Raw genomic sequence first — 17,525 nt, forward strand, 5'->3', positions numbered from 1 at the left:
GAGAAGCGGGCTCCATGCAAGGATCCTGATGCAGGATTCGATCCCAGGACTCCAGGATCATGCCCTGGGCAGAAGGCAGACGCTCAACCACTGAGCCACCCAGGCATCCCCAATACCTGTTTTCAAATGTCACTCCTGCCTGTCATCTAGAGGGAGCTAGTTTGGGGACATTGCTTTCTGCAAGCATGGCTGTCAAGGGCAGGAGAGACAAGAGACAGTAGCAGGAGGCAGACTGGGTCTAATAGATGTGCTTTCTTGTTTGAAGATTGGAGAAATGCCATCCTGAGGTCTTGATGCTGCTGAGAAGAGTCCAGAAAGCAGAGGGAGGTCATTGCTATGTCTGTGGTGCCTCTCATAGGGTGGGCACTTAGTAAGTGCTCAATAAATGCCTGTGGAGGTGGAAAGTGCATGAGAAAGGAGACTTAAAAGGCCAGAGAGGTGGTCTTCAGAGCACAGATGGAGGGGGCTGGCCCGTGGTTGGAGGAGTACTCCATCACAGGAGTACGTGCACCTCCTTGGTTGTAACTCAAGGCAAGAAAGTGAGAAAGAGCACACAGATTAGGATGGGTTTATAGATTCTGCGGTAGGAAGTATCTTCTCAGAGTGAAGGGACTGGTGGAGCAGCTGAAGAAAGGGGATGAGATTGGAAGTGGTTATTCCTAGAGGAAGGGGAGCCAAGCTGACGAGAGAAGAGAGGTGAGTGTGGAGGAGGACAGGGCAGAGGGTCCAGCTAGTTTCCTGGGCGCCAGTGAGGATGGGGCTACTCACCATTGTCCTCCTACTCAACACCATTTCTGCCTGTTTTCCTTGCCCTGTGTCATCACCTTCATCCCACAGGACCTTTTGCTCTGTGGACACCAGTGCCTTCTGTGCTCAATCTTGCCTGTTTCACTGTTAATGTCTCTGTCTTATTTCTAAGTGCTTCATACACTGTGCAGCGCAGAGTACCTGTACCATGAAGATTAACTATGAGTAGTACTGGTGTGAAATACCAAGCTCTCCCTTCTCATGCAGCCTTGGGTTACCCTAGAGCCCCAGACAGAAGATTCAACTGCAAGGCAAATTGAAGCCAGATTGTTACTGGTGAGTCTGGACTCTCAGTTTAGAGACAAAGGCAACCGGCTGAGGACTGTTGAGTAGGAACAAAATGTGCAGTACTGGAAAATATAGCAGCATAAAGTAGGGTTTTTGTCTTTTGTTTTTTTTTAAACATAGAAGCAGTAAAATTTCATTAAATGACATTGAGCCATCATTATACCACACACCAACCCTGTGGAGAGATTTATTATACCCAATAGGCTGAAGTCAATAGTTGGGTACATTTTTAAATAGTTTCTCTCCTTTGGGACTCAAATTTTCCAAATCTCTCTTCTGGTAGTCCTCAGTGTGTGGTTCAAAGACCCACGGGGGCCCTGAGACTGGTAAGACCATCTTTTTTCCAACCATGTGTCAGTGTGAGGCTGGGTTTTCTTTGTGCGCCTCAACCAAAACAACACAAGACAACAGTTAAAACATGGAAGATGGATAATGAGAATCCGGTCGTCTTTGATTAAGTCAGACATCAAAGAGATTTGCAAGGGTATAAAACAGTGTCACCGTGTTCACTAAGTTTTTTGGGGAAATGTAGCTCTTCCCCCCCTCCCCAAAATGCTATTATATGAGCAAGTAATGGGTTTAGAGTGTTATTTATAAATTAATGCTAACGCTGGGCAGGCAGCCAGCAGATGAGGGAGGGTCTGGGGACAGTGGAGCTGTGACTAAGGCTGAAGCTACGCGTGTGACTCACGCGAGGAGAACTAATGACAAGGCCAACATTCTAGAGTGTGAAGGTCCTGGAGGTGGATCTGGAGACAGTGGGTTTCTCCAGGGAGGATGATTTTTATAATTTGCTGAGTGAGTTCACCATTTGCAGGGAGGGCATGGAGCCCGGGAAGGAGAAATACACGCCTCTGCTGGTCCAGAGGTTGTGGCCTCCTTGATCTGTGATGTGCCCACCAGTGGTAGAAACCCTGGTACCTGTTACAACGCATCTCCTATAGTTAAGGTTCTATGTTCTCCTTCCCCTACTGGAAGGATCTCTAAAAAATTTTCCTAAAAGAGGTTGCAAGGAAATAATAATTCCCCCTGGGAAAATGCTGGCGAGCAGGGGAAGTATCAGTGGGCAGATGAGTCTCCCCAGCTCAGGATTCCAAGACCCGCTGTATTTGAAAGCGGGGCGGGTGGGGGCGGGGAGGTTCTTTTGCTAAATAGTCCCATTGGGTGAAACAGAGATCAATTTGGCTAAGCTGAAAATAGGCCGCTTAGTGAGGCTGAGGGTGCCAGGAAATAAAGAAGAGCCTGAAGTTTTCCTGTAGGAGCTGAAATCCACAACAGGGAAGTGGTCATGTGTCTTCCTGCTGCAACCCCCGGGGCTGGTATATAAGGGGTCCCCCAACCAGAAGGCAGCATCAGATCCCCCTCGACCTCTCCTGATCGCCCTCCTCACCTGTCCTGAGTCCTCTCTACTGACACCATGGGGTGCTGTGGCTGTGGAGGCTGCGGAGGCTGCAGCAGTGGCTGCGGAGGCTGCGGAGGCTGCGGAGGCTGCGGGGGCTGCGGGGGCTGCGGAGGCTGCGGAGGCTGCGGGGGCTGCGGGGGCTGCGGGGGCAGCTGTACCACCTGCAGGTGCTACCGGGTGGGCTGCTGCTCGTCCTGCTGCCCCTGCTGCTGCGGCTGCTGTGGGGGCTGCTGCAGTGTCCCCGTGGTCTGCTGCTGCCGCCGCTCCTGCGGGTGCAGCTCCTGTGGGTGCAGCTCCTGTGGGTGCGGGAAGGGCTGCTGCCAGCAGAAGTGCTGCCAGCAGACGTGCTGCTGCAAGAAGCAGTGCTGCTCCTAGGCGGCCGGACGGCTTCGCCCCCGCCCCCCCTTTCCCCCCCAGGATCCAGCCCGGGGAGGCCACTCTGTCCTGCCGGTAAGACTGCTTCACCTCACCCACCTACTCCTTTCCCGTGGCCTCTCTGTCACCAGCTCCCCCCCACCCCCCACGCTTCCTGGGCCTCAGGCTGTGTCCTCCTTGATCTCCCTCTGCCCACACTTGGCACACATTTGCCCCAGTCGACAGCGTGAACCAAAGCTGCCACCAAAGAGCCACTGGGCAGACAGCTGGGCAAAGGGGGAAGCCTAGGAGTTTATTTGTTTGGGATGTTCTATCTTTTCTAAATATTCAGGCCTGCTTTTAGGCCATTTGGGAATTTTCTGTCTGTGTGCAGTCTTTTGTTTCTCTGTCTACACCTGCTGTTTTAAATGTCCTAATAAGCTGACCTGAGGGGTGTCTGGGTGGCTCAGCAGTTGAGTGTCTGCTTTCTGCTCAGGCTGTGATCCCAGGGTCCTAGGATCAAGTCCCACATCGGGCTCCCTGTGTGAAGCCTGCTTCTCCCTCTACTTGTCTCTCCCTCTCTCTCTCTTTCTCTGTCTCTCTCTCTCTGCCTCTCATGAATAAATAAATAAAATCTTAAAAAAAAAAAACCCTGACTTGATGAGATTTCATTTCTTGAAACTTATTTAAGAAATCAAAAATGGGGCCCCAATGGGAGGAAGAAGGCGGGTGGCCCCTGCGGTGCTGGGCAGTCTCTGGGGAGACTGGGCCCCAGCTCGGAGCGTGAGCTCCGTGGAAGGTTCTCTGAGGCTCTGGTTCCTGCTGGCATCCTGGGCCGTGCCTCTGACAACGATGTATTTTCTCTCCGCTTCTGCCGATTTTGTGCAGCAAACTCACAGGGCAGGTCCCTGGGCTGGGGGGTGGGGGGGACCTCTTGCTGCCCAGATGCCGAGTGCATGGGATGACTCCACTCAGCAGCAGGAGGGGAGCCGCTCTGGGACGTCAGGGCCAACCCTGGCTGCCAGCCCATCCAGCGGCAGGCAGAGGAGGGGTCCTCTTCTTCCACCTGCTTGCTGCCCCCGTGTCCATTCAGAAACGAAAGGATGGGTGGTCCCCCTCTACACACTTGGCTACTTCTATATCTCATGACGACCTTTCTAGGTGAGCTGTATTAGACCCATTTCATTGATCGAATGACTGAGGTTGAGGCAGTTAAGAAATTCACTGAAAGAAATGCAGCTAACAAAGCCTGATTTAATCCCAGGTTTTTCTGACACCAAACCCAACAATCCTTTTCCTGTACTAAGTTGATTCTCAGACTTTAGACCGGTTTCCTTGTTCATTTACTTCCCCCTTTTTTGTCTTCCCAAGCTCATGCACATGTGTGCTGTCGTCTGTATGCTCCTCACACTGCCAGGCGGTCCTCAAACCCTGCTTCTTGGGTGAGAACTACGTTCCAGCAAGTTCCTTCTCAGCACCCAGAGGACTTTCTGGGCCGTACAAGGGCATATTCTCTGCTTATCCAGGTGACAGCTACTTAACTCATTCCTGGTGGGAGGTAACTGTCTGCCAACACTTCACACTGGAAGGAAAGAGGGGTCTTCTAGTCTCTAGAAGCAGTCTTGAAGTTGCTGTGTTTGTTCTGCTGCTATGGGAGGTATACGTTTAGCATCCATACCTAGGAGATAAGGGTCTGGGCCTGGAGGACTTTAGCTATTTTTTTAGGTCCTATTTCCTTTGCCTCTTGAACCCACCTAAGATCATTTGGAGGTGGCATGGGTTCAGCTTCAATCCCATCTTCCCCACTAAACCTCCCTCACCTCTAGGCTAGGAACTTATTTCTCTCTGAGAAACAATGCTTCTTCTATAATGCTTCTTTGTTTCTTTAGTATCAGATAATATATAATATTCTGTATCTTGCTATTGTTACTTATAAACAAGAGATGATGCTAGATAGGTAGGGGCTCTCTTCTTCATAAAATTATATATAATGTTAATAATTATATATGTAATTTTTAATGAATCTGTCTCTAGGTATCATCTTTTTCCTGTTCTGTCCCACTGATACATCTATCTGTCTATTCAGGCTCCAGGATGACACTCACTCACTGTGCCTCGCACAGTGCTGGATGCTGGGGCTGAAAGGTGCTCAGCAATGGCTCCTGGCCCTGGATGAGAGAGAAAAGTAAATGAGAAATACTATGTAATGTGCTAAGTGCTGTGGCTGAGAGCAACCTGAGGTACTATGGAAATGCAGGAAGACCCAACCCCAGGTTTTGCTTAGGGGGGGCTGGTGTTTGTGCCAGGGTCATAGAAAGCTCATGGGGGAAGTAACACTTCGACCAAGTCAAGAAGAGTTAAGGCAACCGCTGGGAAGAGGGTGTGTCAGGGGACATGGCAGCGATGGGATCGATTTCAGGCAGATGCAATTATGTGTGCAAAGGTCAGAGGTGAGAGGCAGCCATGACGAGTGGGGACAGCCCGACTTGGGTGAGTTGGGTGTGGCTGCAGAGTTTCGGGTGAGGGTGTCATGCAAGCAGATGGAGTCAGAAAGGTGAGCAGAGTCCAGACCAAGAAAGACCTCACGCAAGCCTGTGGACATCGTGTTCAAATGTTTGAGAAACATTTAAATATCAAGGGAAGAAGCAAATGGTCTCCAGGAGAATTTAAGACTGAGGGGTCCAGCTTGGACAAGCGGGTGGATGATAGATGGTGGGTAAACTAACTGGGTCAGTTGGGAGAGCTGGGGGAATGGATCGTGAGGTCACCCACTGAGTCAAGATATTAGTGGTGGCAGCCGATGGTACAAGTCACCCCCTGTTTAGACCTCACAATAGTCAAAGAGGAAGGTATGAAAATCAGCCCTGCTGTTTACTTTAGGAAATTGAGGTTGTGAGGGGAAGTCTCTCAGTCTCTGCATGGTGGAGCCCAGATCAAATCCAGCCTGCTGGACACCAAGCTAGCTTTCTCAGCTCCCAGATGGTGCTATAGAGAAGTGGAAGTGGGAGTGAGCTTTGCTCATCTTTGTGGCCTTTCAGAAACTGTCTCATGATTCATGGTGGAGGCCTCCCTCTTGCCACGACTACAATTGAAAATCTGCTCCCTGGGAAGGGGGATCTTAGGTACTCTGCATTCATGCTAACTACATGTGTCCTTCCTCCTGCCACAGTCTTTAACAGGCGAAAGACAGAGCCAGGTTTGTGTTTGTAGACTTGTGGACCATTTAAATACCTAGGCAATACTAAACTGTGTCAAATGCTTGTAAAGTAAGAAACAGGGTTGGGACTAGGGGAAGCTGAGTTGGGCAAGTATAACGTCCAGCTCTGTCTTTTGGTAAAATTTTGATGTTGTTTTCATTGTGGACTTTTTTTTTTTTTTTTTTTTTACATTTTAAAAATTTATTTATTTATTTATTTATTTATTGCATTTTTAAGATTTATTTTTTATTTATTTATTTTTTAATAAATTATTTTTTATTGGTGTTCAATTTGCCAACATACAGAATAACACCCAGTGCTCATCCTGTCAAGTGCCCCCGTCAGTGCCCGTCACCCAGTCACCCCCACCCCCCGCCCTCCTCCCCTTCCACCACCCCTAGTTCGTTTCCCAGAGTTAAGAGTCTTTCATGTTCTGTCTCCCTTTCTGATATTTCCCACTCATTTTTTCTTCTTTCCCCTTTATTCCCTTTCACTATTTTTTATATTCCCCAATTGAATGAGACCATGTTTGTCCTTCTCCGATTGACTTATTTCACTCAGCATAATACCCTCTAGTTCCATCCACGTCGAAGCAAATGGTGGGTATTTGTCGTTTCTAATGGCTGAGTAATATCAATTTGCCATTGTGGACTTTTTGCACCGATTTGGTTTTTAAAAATATTGGATTAAAATTTTGTTGATGACTTGAGGTTTTTGGAGCCGCCTTAAATTTTCATCCCAGGGGGGTGCTCCATTTACCCTACATTAGGTCCAGCCCTGAGAAGAAGCATTGTGTGGATCCAAATATTCCCCACCCATCCCACCCCTGTTACTTCTATGCAGATATAAACATAGTTTTCTACCTGGAATAATAATATTCATATACAAATTGTTACTCTCAGACTGTGACTAGGCATCAGTGATCCTGAGGACTTGTAAACAGGAAAGCCATCCTAATACTGGTTATGGGAACAGAACAGATTCCACTTATGAGGAAAGTCAACTGCAAAAGCTCAGAGAAGCATGTGGCTTATTTGAAGTGGAGAGAGCAAGAAGCCACCTTCGCATCCCATTGCAGCTCATCACAGAATATCAGGTCAGAGACACTTTGCCTGCACTCAAGATTCCTTTTTGACTAAACACTCTGCATTATTCAGACCAATGTTTGGCATATTTTTCTGTAAAGGACCAGATAAATGTCACATGATTGCTCTTGCAATTACTCAATTCAACCATTGTAACTTGACACAACCACAGACAACACTTAAATGTGTGAGTGGCCTTGTTCCAATAAAACCTTATTTACAAAAATAGGTGGCAGGCCAAACATAGGCCTTCCCCTGATCTAGCTGTTAGACTTTGAAGACAGGATGCACAACGTTGCCTAGTGGTTAAGAGGGCTGACTCTGAGATCAGCCTGCCTATGCCTGTTTCCAGACTCCGATTTTTTTGTGACCTTAGACAATTAATGCTCCGGTATCTTACTTTTTTCTTCATCTGTAAAATGAGAGCACGAACAGTACATCCTTGGAAGGCTATTGCAATAATTAAGTCAAATAATGCATGTGAAATACTCTGAATTATTCCTGGAACATTAGAGAGAAAAAATATTGATGCAGAGAACCAGAAAAGACTTAAGCGTTATGGAGGAAGTACTTGTAACACAGATTTGACTTTCCCAATCAGGAAAGACACATTCTTTGTGCTTGAATGTGACGGTAGACTCTGATCTTGGTGGGACTCAAGGGACGCTGAACCTCTTCAGGGAGTGGACTCTCTCCGCATTCCCCAGGGTTTGAGTCAGATCTCCCCTCCCCCTGGAGAGGGCATCCTGTGGCTGCTCTTTCCTGGAACCCACGCCACGACCCCTTCTCAGATCTTTAGCCATACCCTTTGACATCGGACCAAGAGCATCTGCTTAGCCTCCCCTTAGATTCTGAGATGATCAAAGCACAGGACAGGAATGCTGTCTCACTCACCTTGGAGGATGACCCTGTCACTCCCACCCGAGCCCAGTGTCCAGCACGATGTATGGCAAAGAGGATGCAACCCAGTTTGGTTGTCTGTCAGCTGGGAATAAAGGGATACATCCCGCTTGTATTTCTGCTAAACTCTAGTGGCTTCTAAGAAATACCTCCATTGTATTCATTAGTGAATGTGTTATGGTGAACACGAATTTTAATAAGAGGTTTGCATTTGAAAACCTCAAATTTTTAACAGGGATGGGGTTTCCTACCTATAGTTATCTAACAGGGAATGAATTTCCTACCTGTTGTCCTCTCACTGGTCTCTCTCCAGGTTTTCGTCTTTAACTCACCCTACAAGCTGCTGCCAGGTATGTGCTCCTAAAATATTTCCATTTCTATGTGCTGTTTAATTCACTTGCAAAAGAAATGTCAAAGTCTCCATGACCTAAGGTTCAGAATTAATCCCAGCTTTTATTTCTGGCCTCAATACCTACTAATTCCCTTGAAAAATTTTCTACTATATGCACATGTGCTTTCTTTCCTGTCTTAAGTCCTGTATTTTCCCTTACAACATGTAGCCTCCCTTGAAATACTAACAATAGCTTTTACCGAGTAGGTCCCAAACTCTATTTTAGGTGTCTATAGGTATCATCACACTTACATTCCACAATAACCCTCTGCTATAGGTATTATTATTTTCATCACAAAATGGAGGTGAAGACGGATCAGAGCACACCCCTGGGGGTGGAGGAAGGAAGCAGCTCATGCAGGATGATCCCAGACTGCACCCACCCCTGCTCCTTCCTCCTCTCTACCTGTTTCCATCTGGTTTCCCATTCAAGACCCAGCTTGAGCTCTGTCTGCTTCATAAAACATTCCTATCACTATGTAATCGGAATTAATTATCCCCTCCTTGGAACTCTTGCAAATCTTAATAGTCACTTGGAACTTAAGCAGCCCATACTTGGAGTCAACTCTTATTTTATTTGACTAAATCTAAATCTTTTTTTCTCCTCAATTTACCCAATTATTTCTTCTCATATCTCTGTTCAGTTGGAGTTACTTAGAAGTACATTTCTTTGCATCACCCACGTAGTCTGGCACGTGAAATGGGTTCAACAAATATTGATTAATTTGGTTTGCCTTTGCTCAAGTGTTTATCATTCCAAGTAGAACGATAAGCAGGAAGTTAATTGATAGGTGCCCTGAATAGTATCCTCTATTTAGAACAGCCACACCTGGTTATTTTTACCTGGCATGCTTATGCATTTGACCCGTGCTTTAGGTAGGAATTTGTGCTACTGACTAATGGGCCACATATTTGAATGCTCTATGGCTTCCAATGCCTAGTTGTACAGGTTGGGAGTTGGGATTGTTGTCTATCCCAACAGGATGGAACAGAGCTGACAGTCCCATATGTGGCATAATCTGAATGCAGTCACTCTTTGAATGAGATCTGATCATTGTCCAATGTTACTTTTTCAGATTTTGGTAAAATTTCAAGAGAAGTGAAGAACTCATTAGATGGTATGTGTGTAGGAGTCTAGTTTCATCTTTGGGTAATTGTAGGGATTTCTGCACTGTTTTCAATGGAAGGTGTTACTGTTAAGATTAAATATTATGGTTTAGGATCTATAGATAATCTTGGTGTGCTCTGAGTCCTTATTTCTTCAGTCCCTGACTCTCTTTTCTCAGTTTAACCCATTGATTCTATCATCTCTTTGGCTCTGTGAAGTATTTCTAAAAGACATCCTTTTGCCACATCCATTGACATCTATTCTTCCCTCTATGGTAGTGTGCAGAACCTTTCTGTCCTTTAAGAAGGAAAGAGGTTCAGACTATTTTTTAAAAAATGTAAGTGTTCTTGGGGTGCCTGGGTGGCTCAGTCAGGTAAATGTTTGACTCTTGATTTTGGCTCAGATCATGACCTCAGGGTGGTAAGATCAAGCCCCGAGTCAGACTCCAACCTGGGCATGGAGCCTGCTTGGGATTCTCTCTCTCCCTCTCTCTCTCTGTCCCTCCTCCCAAATCCCCCTCTAAAAAAACAAAAAGAAAGAAAAATATGTAATGGTGCTCCCATCCTTTCACTAACAAAAAATAAGGGAAACACAGTTAAATATTCAAGATCAAAACAAATAATTCAATTTCCTTTATAGACAATAAGTACTTTATCTGTTGCTAATCCATTCCATATCACTTCAATTCAGCAGAGCCTCTGAATGACGATTTCAACTCTACCATGATCCTGTTACTCTCTTACACATTATTTGAAGATCTGGTTTGGAGGATAGCTTGAAGAACAGGAGGCACCAATGAAGAATTTCTCTATACTTTTTCACCTTGACATTCCACAAATACACTTTGAACACATGTACTATATGCAGGAATTTACATTTTAACCTAAATGTAAGGAAGATTGGTTCAAAAACAGGGGGCAATAGCAAGTAGGTAAAGAGAAGGGATAAAGTTGACCGGCTTATGCAGCTGGAAAAAAGTAGTTGGAAAGCCATATGGATAACCACAGGTATTTATCAGTTCTGCTTCTGAGATGCCACGTACACTTAGGCTGTGACTGGCCCATCTGAATCTCAACTCTACTGGTCTTGGGATTCTGATGTGTCTGGTTAGGGCTCCAGAAATGGTGACATGGGCTTGCCAGGGGTCTCTTGGGCTGAAGGCTGAGGGGCCTCTTAACAAATCCGAAAGCAAGTGGAGTTATTGTAAGGGAAAAGAGTCATGCAATGGTGTTCAGTTCTATGACAGATGAGTGACTAGAGTCTTTTGAGTGGTCCATGTCGTGGACCTAGAGCAACTGGATCTCACTATGGACTTGGGCCTGAGGCATGTGAGAAGAAGGCAATGAGAAACATTCCCTGGGATACATGGAGAGTCCAGGGCGTGGTACCAGGTAGGGGAGGACGTTCTTTCCATTGCAATAGAGCAGCATCCGGGCAGGGGGATGTTCGTAGGCCGGGGCTTGAGGCCAGGAAGGTTAGGGGGATGAGGCCAGGAAGGTTAGCACTGATAGCAGCTACAGCACAGGGTGGTGGCTGGTGACAGTGTAGGTTCCATTACGGTATGGCTTTGGCTTAGGACATTCACCCTTAGGCAGTACCTGTAGTGGTGGGGCATCCACTCTGTGCCTTCATGGTTCTTCATGCTTATAAGTCCTCAGAGTTGTGCCACTCCTGGCCCTGGGGGGCTGGCCAGGGGAGAAAGGAGCACTCCACAGGGCTACTGAATGTGCTACATCCCTGAGCACACTGACATGTCGTGGGGAACCCCAGGATTGTGGTGTTGGGGCAGGAGGACTCTGAAGAGGGTGAAAGGACCTACACGGCACATAATGATGAGCGAAATTCAGTCAATCAGTTAATTGATCGAAACATTCAACAACAACAAAAAAAAAAAAAAAAAGAAAGAAAGAAACATTCAACAATATTTACTGACCACTTGCTAAGGGATTAAGTAGCCAATCTAGTAAAACACAATTTGTTACTCTTAGTGTGATGCCGTTTTCTCTACTGTGACGGTGGTCCCCTGGGGAATATTCTATGCTGTTCGTACTGGTTGTTCCTTGCCTCTCTGTCCCTCTCTCTAGCACACCAAGGCTATCTGTCCAAGACTGTTGCAAAAGCCTTTTAACTTCCTTCCTTTTAACTGGTCTCTACTTGTGGTCTCAGCTTCCCAAGTCTTGGTTCTGTGGTCAGTCACCTTCCAGAAAAGTGAATCCCAGGTCCCGCTGACTGACTCCACACCTCCAGGGCTTCTGTACCAGGTTTCCCTTGCTATCTGGCTGGAAGGAGAGCGTTCCTATGAACGCTTTCAAAAACTAAAGTGGCATAAAGCTCAAGAAGCAATTACCATTAATTTACACGGAAAATTTTTTGAGGGTTCCTAGACCCCCAAAGCACCTTTCTTAGGTTTTTCTGCAACCTGAGGACACATCTTGCTAACAGGTGCACAAAGTCAGTGGAGATAAGGCACAGATGCCCACGGACGCAGCTCAAAGCTCTGGCGGCCTGATGCTGGGATGCTGAGGGTGGTTCCCAGGGAAGGAGCGGGCAGGGTGGCTCCCCATGCTCAGGAAGTGAAAACCCTCTTCAGATTTCCTTCCATTAGCAAAACCAGGTACTAACACAGGTCTTTGTAAAAGCAAAGCTTAACATGAACGTACACAAAGCTGGGATACCTGTGCCCAAGGATTTCTGCCCTCAACTCTGCTCCCAGGCTGGGCACTCAGTTCTCAGCTGTCCCTGCTTCCCCTGGGTCCCCCCAGCTGTAGGCCTAGAGAGGGTGCTGCCTGGATTGGCCCTCACATGTTCCCATCTCCAGTCCTTACCCAAGCCCTTAGATGGGAGAGAAGCCTTTCCTGTGATAGATGGTCCCTCTCAGTTTTCCCAATTCTCCTTCTCCCACATTAACTCCAAATCAACTTTTTTTATTCTCATACTTTTAAGGAAATCGACTGATAAAAGCTATTCTGGTTCTTATACTGCGTCTTCGAATTCTTTGCATGCATTTCTCACCAGACTGACAGCCTGTGGATTAGTCTTGTGATGTCCTCAGAGTTACTGCCTCATAAGACAAGGATCATTCAACCACCATTTGTTAAATTGCATATGCTGCTCCCCCCTAAGTTTATTGGATGGAAAATATTAATGTGCTTTAAAGCAGGAGTTCATGAACCCTCTTAAACAACAACAGGTGAATTTTGGAGGTTAGAGAATTAGGGAGAAATGTGTATGAGCTGAAGGCACGGAGGAAATGCTTGCTCTTATATATTTCCCAAGATAGTCGTTTAAGCACTTTTATTGTTCTATCTTCACTCTGGTACAAGAAAGAAAAGCTACCAAAAATTTACAGGACATGAATACGTTCTAAAATAAAGTATCAACCAGAAATGAATAGGCTATTTTATTTATTTTTTAAAAAAATATTTTTATTTATTCATGAGAGGCACACAGAGAGAGGCAGAGACATAGGCAGAGAGACAAGCAGACTTCTTGTGGGGAGCCCGAGGCAGGACTCAATCCCAGGACCCCGGGGTCATGCTCTGAGCCAGAGACAGACGCTCAACCGCTGAGCCACCCAGGCGCCCCTGAATAGGCTATTTTATACAGAGTTTTTCCTAGAACTGGAGTGATAGATGCAGGAATGATTTAGAAGTTTGTACAACTGAGGCACAGTGCCACACCACCCCATTTTCTATTTCTTTCTTTCTTTCTTTCTTTCTTTCTTTCTTTCTTTCTTTCTTTCTTTCTTTCTTTCTTTCTTTCTTTCTTTCTTTCTTTCTTTCTTTCTTTCTTTCTTTCTTTCTTTCTTTCTTCTCTTTCTTCCTTCCTTCCTTCCTTCCTTCCTTCCTTCCTTCCTTCCTTCCTTCCTTCCTTCCTTCTTTCTTTCTTTCTTTCTTTCTTTCTTCGATTTTATTTGAGAGTAAGTGAGCAAGAGAGAAACAGAGGGAGAGAGAGAGAGAGAGAGAGGAGAGAGAGAGAATGATCAGGGGAGGAGCAGAAGGAGAGGGAGAAGCAGACACCCCACTAAGCAGGTAGCCCGATGCGGAACTCAATCCTGGGACTCTGGGATCATGACCTGAGCTGAAGGCAGGTACCTAACTGAGCCACACAGATCCCCCTCCATTATCTTTCTGCTCTGAAAAGTAGGACATAGTTGCATTCATAAAGAACTCATCTTTAAGACTTTTTAAGATCCAACTATAATTAATGTACAGTGTTATGTTAATTTCAGGTGTATAATATAGTGATTCATTACTCAGTGCTCATCATAATAAAAGTCCTCTTGATCCTCTTCACCTATTTCTCCCACCCCCCCTACTCCCTTCCCCCCAGTAACCATCAGTTTGTTCTCTAAAGTTGGGAGTAGGTTTTTTTGCTTGTCTCTTTTTTTATTTGTTTGTTTGCTTTGTTTCTTAAATTCCACATATGAGTGAAATCATATGGTATTTGTTTTCTTCTGACTTATTTCACTTAGCGCTATACACTCTAGATCCAACCATGTTGTTGCAAATGGCAAGAGTTCATTTTTTATGGCTGAGTAATATTCCATTGCATGTATATACCACATCTTCCTTATCCATTCTGTCGATGGACACTCAGGTTGCTTTCATATCTTGGCTATTATAAAAAAATGCTGCAATAAGCATAGGGGTGCACATATTTTTTTAAATTAGTGTTTTTGTAACTATTTGGGTAAATACCCAGTAGTGGAATTACTCTCATATGGTAATCCTATTTTTAATTTTTTAAGGAATGTTCATACTATTGTCCACAGTGGCTGCATCAGTGCATCCCCACCAAAGTGCACGAGGGTTCCTTTTTCTTCACATCCTTGTCAACACTTATTATTTCTTGTGTTCTTGACTTTAGCCATTCTGACAGGTGGTATCTCATTGTAGTTTTGATGTGCACTTCCCTGATGATGGGTGATGTTGAGCATCTTTGCTTGTGTCTGTAAGTCTTCTTTGGAAAATTGTCTATTCATATTATCTGCCCTTTTTTTTAAAAAAACTGGATTATTTGCTTTTTGGGGGATTGAGTTGTATAAGTTCTTTATATATTTTAAATATTAACCTCGTATTGGATACATCATTTGCAAATATCTTCTTCCATTCAGCAGGTTGTTCTTTTGTTTTTATGGATAGTTTCTTTCTCTGTACAGAAGCTTTTTATTTTACTGTAGTCCTGATAGCTTAATTTTGTTTTTGTTTCCTTTGTGAAAAGAGACATACCTGGAAAAATACTCCTATGGCTGACATCAAAGAGATTTCAGCCTATGTTTTTTTTTTTTTTTTTCTAGGACTTCTATGGTTTCATGTCTCACATTTAGGTCTTTAATTCATTTTGAATTTGCTGTTGTATATGGTTTAGGAAGTGGTCCAATTTCATTCTTTTGCATGTAAATGTCCAGTTTTCCCAACACTATTTGTTGAAGAGACTGTTTTTTTCAATTGTATATTCTTGTCTCTTTTGTTATAGACTAACTGGCCATAAAAGTGTTCATTTTTTTCTGGAGTATATTCTGTTCTATTGATCTATAGGTTTGTTTTGTGCCAGGACCATACTGTTTTGATTACTATAGCTTTGTAGTATATCTTGAAATCTAGGATTGTGATACATCAAGTTTTGCTCCCTTTTTTTTCAAGATTGGTTTGTTCATTTAGTGTCTTTTTTGGTTCTGTAGAAATTTTAGGATTTTTTCTTCTAGTTCTGTAAAAAATACTGTTGGTAGTTTGATAGGGATTGCATCGAATCTGTTGATTGCTTTGGGTAGGATGAACATCTTAACAGTGTTGGCCCTTCCAATTCACGAACATGAAATATCTTTCCATTTGCTTGTATCATCTTCAGTTTCTTTCACCAGTTTTATAGTGTTCAGAGTACAGGTCTTTACTTCTTTGGTTAAATTTTAAGACTTCTTTAACAATAACTGAAAAGTAACCAGAAGAGAGCCCTGTGTTAAAGACCTGGGCCATAACATTATTCCAAACTCCTTCAACTCAGGGTCATGCAAGGGTCTAAGAGGACACCCAAGCTTGACTCATTTGTATGCCACTTGAACTGTCCTAGGATGGCTGATAAAAGCACTTTCATATTCCACAACAGCCAACAGAACCTGACCAGCGGCCTGCACTGATTGCCTTTACTATTTACCCTTAACAGGCAAGAGTGATCTGAACAGGAATGGCCAATTAGAAGCAACCATTTCAAATCAGCATTCCATGGCAGACTGATCCATGATCACTAGGGGCCGAGCAACTGTTGAAAATATGCCTTTAGGTTTGTCTTTCTTTGTTTTTTAAAAAGATTTTATTTATTTATTTGGGAGAGAGAGCAAGAGCAAGAGCACAAATGCAGGGGAGGAGTGAAGGGAGAGGGAGAAGCAGACTCCCTGCTGAGCAGGGAGCCCGATGGCGGGGCTCCATCCCAGGACTCTGGGATCATGACCTGAGCTGAAGGCAGATGCTTAACTGGCTAAGCCACCCAGGCACCCTAGGTTTGTCTTTTTTTTTTTTTTTTAATGGACTGATGAGAGCAGAAGCCTCCTTGAGTTTGGCACATGGCTTGGGAATGTTGTGCTCAGGATATGCTCCTATCATCTTGTAATAACCCCTGATAACACTAGATCCCTTCTCCTCTGAATCAGAGTCTCCTCCTAACTGATGTTACAGGATGAAGAAACACCCAAGGAACTCTGCCTTGGGATGATGAAACAGTATGACCTGAGATCACCTTTCCCGTTAAGTCTCCAAATGTTCTCTTCTGTCTAAAAGGATGCTTCACCACTTAGTAAATGGATATAAATGGAGTAGGAATGAAAAAATCTTGTCCTGGGATGATATGACCAAGAATGTAAAAGTATCCAAGTGGAATTTTGACCCATCAGACATCTACTGAAAAAAAAAATTATCAAAAAACTCTACCAAACCCCCCCCCCCCCCACAGAAAACAAACAAAAAATTGGGATTTCATAGTTACTTCCTGTCCTATTTTTAAAATGGCCTTAAAAAGACAAGTAAAAGATAAATTTAGCAAAGTTTACAAGTCAGAAGGACCCATTAAGGAAGTGCACAAAAGGCCATGTGAGATTCAACTGTGGATATTTGCATCAACAACAGGGAAGTGGCCTTGAGTCCTGGGTTAATACTCTTCCCTAGAGTTGGTATATAAGGGGGTCCCCCAGCAGAAGGCGGCATCAGACCCCCCTCGACCTCTCCTGATCACCCTCCTCACCTGTCCTGAGTCCTCTCTACTGACACCATGGGGTGCTGTGGCTGTGGAAGCTGCGGTGGCTGCAGCAGTGGCTGCGGAGGCTGCAGCAGTGGCTGCGGAGGCTGCAGCAGTGGCTGCGGAGGCTGTGGTAGCTGCGGAGGCTGCGGAGGCTGCGGCGGCTGCGGGGGCAGCTGTACCACCTGCAGGTGCTACCGGGTGGGCTGCTGCTCGTCCTGCTGCCCCTGCTGCTGCGGCTGCTGTGGGGGCTGCTGCAGTGTCCCCGTGGTCTGCTGCTGCCGCCGCTCCTGCGGGTGCAGCTCGTGCGGGTGCAGCTCCTGTGGGTGCGGGAAGGGCTGCTGCCAGCAGAAGTGCTGCCAGCAGAAGTGCTGCTGCAAGAAGCAGTGCTGCTCCTAGGTGGGCCACCTGTCCTCTGTCCCTGCACAGGAGATACTGGGAATTTCCTCTACTCCATTCACCTGCCCTACCTGTCATCCTCTGGTATTCTGAGACTTAGCCTCTTGGGCCGACTTGGCTCCTGGTTTAGGTTCCTCCTTTTTTTCTGTTTTGGGTGTTCTCAATTTTCCTATCTGAAAACTTTCCAATCAAATAGGTAACAGCAAAAATAAAGCCATGAAAACCACCTCGCTCTCAAAGAAGAGCTGACATCACAAAGCTCTATCAGATAGGATCACAATTATTATTCTTTTGATGTGTGTGATTATATCCTTCCCATGTACGCGCTTTTATGTCTGCTCCTTTTTCATCTTGTATTCCTATTTGT

General features: G+C 45.2%; 1 protein-coding gene across 1 annotated transcript; it reads left to right on the plus strand.

The window, feature by feature from the left end:
* The first annotated feature begins 5,314 nt into the window (after positions 1-5,314).
* On the plus strand, positions 5,315-17,258 carry LOC119877511 (homeobox protein Hox-A13-like). The gene is made up of 4 exons (XM_038573024.1): positions 5,315-5,341; positions 8,347-8,383; positions 9,501-9,542; positions 16,690-17,258. The coding sequence occupies exons 1-4, from the start codon at positions 5,315-5,317 to the stop codon at positions 17,256-17,258; spliced, it is 675 nt and encodes a 224-aa protein (XP_038428952.1).
* Positions 17,259-17,525: the final 267 nt, after the last annotated feature.

The sequence above is a fragment of the Canis lupus genome, chromosome 25 (genome assembly GCF_011100685.1).
Source record: "Canis lupus familiaris isolate Mischka breed German Shepherd chromosome 25, alternate assembly UU_Cfam_GSD_1.0, whole genome shotgun sequence".
Taxonomy (NCBI): Eukaryota; Metazoa; Chordata; class Mammalia; order Carnivora; family Canidae; genus Canis; species Canis lupus.